A 5,566-nucleotide genomic window follows, 5' to 3' on the forward strand; every position below is an offset into this window, starting at 1 on the left:
AATAAGGTTAGCAACAGAGTAAGCACTTTAACCTCACAGCCAGAAGGTCCTAGGTTCAATTCCCAGGGTTTTCCTCATGTTTGGATGTGTTTTTAATAATTAGACTGATTTCTCCAAACTGTAACATGCTCAACAGTCCAATGCTCCATGTCTTTGATCTGGGGAAGGGCCCCCAGGCGATGCCATGTGGTTGCACACTGTTTCTGATAGATTGCCCCAGTGGCCTTGAAAAATAGTTCAAATGTGCAGAAATTTCCCAAAAATGGCAATAAAGTCGATCTTATCCTTGATTCATTGTCATTTCTAGTGTTGTTTGGGTTGATATAGATAATAACGTGTTTGACATTTGTGTCCAGGTAGACGAGGTTTACATTCAGCTACAGACATGGATGAAATGGACCTGCCCCAGATGAAGAAGGAGGTGGAGAGCCTCAAGTACCAACTGGCCTTCAAGAGGGAGAAGTCCTCCAAAACGGTCACAGAGTGAGTTGTGTAGCTTACACAAGCTAACACCTGTTAGAAAGCCTGTTTCAATTCAGTCAATACAATTCAGGTCAGAGGTATTTGAACATGTCTTTTGCATTCCTATTGGTTACACCAAAGATTCTGCACATGTACCTTTGTGCTCATTTATAATGATGGCAATGGCATTGATCCTTTTATCGATTTAACTGTAGTCAAATCAACCCATTGATTTATAACTTGGCGTTCAGCACTGCCAACATTGGAATTTACATTTTTTTGGCCTGAAGTCTTTGTTAGACAGAAAAGGTAGAGGTGAAATGGGGATGAGAGAGACGGGAGAACACGGAATTCAAACTCATGACACTGTGGCTGCTCACAGAGCCTGGCGTGTGTTAACCACTCTGCCATCGGGCAGCACTATTGCAATTTTTGTTATCAATTTGCCTTTGCCATTAGAGGTGGATTTGTTCAAACCAATATTGAGTTGACAGTGTACATTTTAAACACATTCAGAAGAACTTGAGAGAAAACTGAATCTGTTAAACTAATACAACAATCCCCTGCATTTCATAACATGTTTGTAGAGTGAACCGGTTTTGTACATAATTGGAGAGAGTTATTTTTTCAATGTAGAGGACACTGTATTGTCTAAAATAATTGCAGCTTTTACATTGTTGCTACTTTTGCAACAATTCAAAACAAAGCAAGCCCCTCTTCAATCTTAATGACAATTGCAGCGCGCCTGATCCAGCCTGAAGCCTGAAGCGTGGATCTGAGGTCATGGATCTGGATCACGGGTCCCCTCCAGGCCGTCCCATACAATCTGTCATACAGCCATGCTCACAGATCGCTCCTCTAGATTGATTCATGTTGCACACACGTCCTTTGAGTCCACATGGATCAATTCTTGCCGTCCATATCTACCGTCAGCTACAAAGAAAACAGGAAAAATGCCTCTCTGCAATAAAAAATGAGTGATCTTACGTTTCTACATTTTTCTTCTTTAGAGGTCGACTTTAAAGCCTTTAAGTAACCTGGTCCATCTTCCTTTAACTCCTTCCCTAGTATGGAAAAGAAAGCAGTGAGGTTGAACGTTTGGCTGGAATTTCACAAATCTCTAACATTCCTGTCTGTGTTTGTCCTAAAATAGCCTGGTGAAGTGGATCGAGGAGGGCGTCCCCGAGGACCCTTTCCTCAACCAGGAGCTCATGAAGAACAACCCCTGGGTGGAGAAGGGCAAATGCGTCATCCTCTAGGACCCAGCCACCCGCGGCGACCTTTCAACTCTAACCTCGCTGACCCCACACACCTGCAGATGACCCTCGACCCCGTCCGGCCGCTGCAGGACATTACCTACATAACCTCTCACCTCGAATGTACGACAGCTGATAGTCCGTACCCTCCAAACACTTGTACACTCCATGATATGTATACATGCACTACTCTGCTGCCACGGCGACACATCCTCACACTTATATCATGATGTATGGAGATAATTATGCACACTCTGGTGAAGTTTCATTCTGTTTCGGGCCAATATCATGACTCAGTTTTGATACTTGACGCTTCTCCATTTGAGCATAAGATTCGTATGCGCTGCTGGGGTGAGTTTTGGGAGTAGTGTTTATGACAATTGTGTGCATTTACGCAGCTTTGAGTGTCCTAGTTTTAAAAATGAATTATTTGGTTGTGCAGTGCAGTGGCAACGTTACAGTTAGCATGAGGATCTTTTGCTACTACAAGAAAATACAAAACTAGCAGCGGGTCCGGCACAACAATGGAAAACGTTATCAGCTTTCAACATTCCAGTGTGGCGAGCAAAACCCTCCTTTATACAACACAAGCTTCTCGAAGTTTAAACTTTAAAAAGGTTTATACTATTATCTAAAACAATACACGATGAAGTGACAACGCTCAAAATGTCAAAATCAAGAATCTACGCATTTTAACTGCCTCAAAATACATGTACATGCCTCACGCGCCATGACAAGTATACTTTGACTCTTTTGCTTATGATCACGGGGCATTCATTATTGGAATCATAAAGCATCATATTATAGCAATTATGAATTCACCAATCAATGTATGAATGAAGTTAATAGCATGGAAGAAAGGACACGAGAAAGAATTACAAAAGAATAACATCAAAGTCGCGTCATTCACGTTCGCAGACTCCACTATTTGCATGGCCTAAAGCGACTGCTCCACGGCGACTACAACTAGCGAGATCAAGCTCTTGTTTGGCTTGTGTCACCCCATAGTTCCGGGAGAGTGTCCTAGCAGCTCTTTGTTTGCGTTTGGAGTCGGGATGAGTACCCATGGGTGCCCCTTCCGGTCCTTCCCTTAGCTACGATCTCAGTGGATGAAAAACACAAGCTGAACCAACGCAACAAACGTACACAGCTCTCTCTCATGTACAGACGGAGCCCTTTAACTTATTGAATATTTATTTATTTATTGAGGATATCTTTGGTTTGTGAGTGCAGCCTTCTCGTTTTCCCTCCTTTGTCCCGCATCGCTCCGCACAGTACTCACGTCTACTGCCTTGTACACGGTTTCCTTAAACAGAATGTAAGTGGCATGAGCATCACGGCTGACCTTGTAACTGTGTGTGTGTGTGTATTGTTTTTATTTGGATATTATGTAGGCTCCGGTGTTAGATTTGCGTCATGCCCAGTGTCCACCAGGGTTAGGAGATGGAGATCTATGGAGAAGGGATACCTAGGCACGAAATATATACGCGTCAACGTTTTAATCAGAAAAGGGAGTAAGAAAAGAGCTGTAGGCGGTTATAGTTGCCTGGGGGAAAATGGGAATTGTGTGAGAAATTGCATCTTGATTGAAATAGCGTACTCAAACATACATGAATCAGGTAAATAAGTCAAATTAAGATTTAATCAATGCTAATTTCTGACTTTTTGGGAAAATAGTCAACAAAATTGGCTTTTTAATTCATAAATCTCTAAATTGGCCCAATGGACAGGTGTTGTAGATTAGCATATTCTGCTACAACACTTAAAACATTGCATATGGTTCGTCCAATGTAAATGCAATGTCCATATTAAATACAAAAAGTACACATTGAAAAACATCAATGCAATGTATCTAATTTGCTTCGTTACTGATTCGTATGTCCATCATACTGCAATAATGATAGTTTTATGAGTGATTGTGCAGCTCTACTCCTGATAATCCCAAACATTTAGGTACATCTTCTGAAATGAACTAATAAAATGATGGTGGAAACTGGGCTTGTTTCACATTGCACAGGCAGCTTTAGGGCTTGATTTAAAATGTGTCTCTACTGAGCATGTGTATGAGACGAGCTGTGTAGGATGTGTGGGAATCTCCAAACTTGGGACAGGGAAGCCGCCCTCACCTCCAGTCAGTTTCATAATGTGCATTTTACTCGGTGTGACGCATATCCCAGAAGACAAAACGTTGCATAATATAAGATCACAGAGTCAACTAAAAATACTGGATTTGAAACCAAGCCATTTTAAAAGTCCCACTGTATTTTAGGTTTCACTTTAGTACTGCACTTCTGCAACTATAATGCACTTCACATTTTTACCTGTGGTATTTTATTTGTTTAGCCTCTAGAGTCAACAATGAGTCGGTCGGCTGACTTCAGCTTTGTGATTAGATTGTATGTGACGTTCCAAGAGCACTTCATGATAAATACATGATCTGGGACTTTTTCTGTGGCTTGGAAATGATGAATCTGTGCCCAAACCTTTCATTATTCCTAAATGTGTTTCTTTTTTTTTTTTGACCTTGTCTGATTTGAGGTGGCGGACCTGTCCAAGTCCATTTATTTCTGTTTCACGTAATCGATTTGTTTTGATATTATCTGAATTTTGTGTTTTCTGTTTGTATGTATGTTATAGCTATTATTACATTTATCTAGCAGCATATTCCCTGTGAGAGTGCTTCGGAAAACTTATGCATCAGAGCAAGTCCTAGTGTAATGAAGAAAATGAGCAATAAAGTAGAAGCATTTTTTATTGAATGTTTTACAACAAACATTTATTAAATAGGATTTTTGGACACTGGTCTTGTGTGTGTATATCTTTCATGCATCTTTCATTTTGCATTGCATTATTGTAAAAACAACAACAACAACAAAACATGGCATATGGAAAAGCACATAAATAAACTAAAAGCAGACTGGGTGGTATTTGTGAGGTCTTTCTATCCTCGAGGCGCCAATGAGACTTTAGGTTTACTGTGTGCTTTTGCCACTCAAAATAGCACAATAATATTGGGTATAAACTTAAACAAAGCCAGTGAACATTAAAAAGGACACAAACTATCTGTTAAGTCAATGTATGCATAAACCACGCCGTGAGAACTTTTAAAAAACAGCGATACAGCAGCACAATAATACAACGACAGAGCTGGCAAAAACAAGAAAAGTCGAAACACTGTGTTCTTCTCCATCATCCCCACAGCTCTAGCTCTCATGAATAATAAATTAGTGGAGATATAGTCCTCTCAGCATTTACTCTGCAGGCAGTCACTGACGTACAGGCAGTTTCTTACCAGCTAAAGACTCTAATCTCAGCCCAGATGGAACCGGCCCTTTTGCACGTTAGCATGAAACTTACACTGATAGTGATGAAGCAAGTACGTTCTGTGAAGTCAATAGTCATGAGGAGATTTGCGGTAATAAAGCCATCATTGACATAAAAGGACATGAAATGATAAGTGGTTGTAACCAAATCTCATGTGTGTCGTATCATCACGGCTCATAGAACCACGTCAGTTCCGCTTGTGCTGGAGTCTGAGCTGATAGTTACAATCCAATAAAACTGGAGTATTCCATGACCCCCATTAATAAATATAGAGTATTTTCAAACAATGGCATTGAGAAAAAGGTGTCGTTTTAACCTACACATTCATCCACATGTCTGAAGTCTGCACATTTACCGCCGCACACGACCAATGCATTATGTCTTTTATTAACAACGATATTCAGATCACAAAGCTAACTTTCCCCTGGACGTGTTCGTGAGCTGTTTGTGGGTCAGCCCCTCCGTCACGTGCGCTCTTGCTAAAGCACTCAATCCCACTCACTCTTCCTGTAAATCCTCAGCCC

General features: G+C 40.9%; 1 protein-coding gene across 1 annotated transcript; it reads left to right on the forward strand.

Moving 5' to 3' along the window:
• Nucleotides 1-344: 344 nt before the first annotated feature.
• On the forward strand, nt 345-4,520 carry gng13b (guanine nucleotide binding protein (G protein), gamma 13b). The gene is made up of 2 exons (XM_072443592.1): nt 345-483; nt 1,616-4,520. Exons 1-2 carry the CDS (start codon nt 386-388, stop codon nt 1,719-1,721), a joined length of 204 nt encoding a protein of 67 aa, XP_072299693.1. The 5' UTR covers nt 345-385; the 3' UTR covers nt 1,722-4,520.
• Nucleotides 4,521-5,566: the final 1,046 nt, after the last annotated feature.

Source organism: Eucyclogobius newberryi, unplaced genomic scaffold, assembly GCF_026437365.1.
Source record: "Eucyclogobius newberryi isolate DKJ021-1_F unplaced genomic scaffold, fEucNew1.0.hap1 SCAF_13, whole genome shotgun sequence".
Classification (NCBI taxonomy): Eukaryota; Metazoa; Chordata; class Actinopteri; order Gobiiformes; family Gobiidae; genus Eucyclogobius; species Eucyclogobius newberryi.

Bases quoted from the DNA above. Each gene is read 5' to 3' on its own strand.
- gng13b (XM_072443592.1), top strand. From the start codon at position 386: ATGGATGAAATGGACCTGCCCCAGATGAAGAAGGAGGTGGAGAGCCTC. The intron at 484-1,615 runs GTGAGTTGTGTA...GTCCTAAAATAG, and splicing joins TCCTCCAAAACGGTCACAGA to CCTGGTGAAGTGGATCGAGG.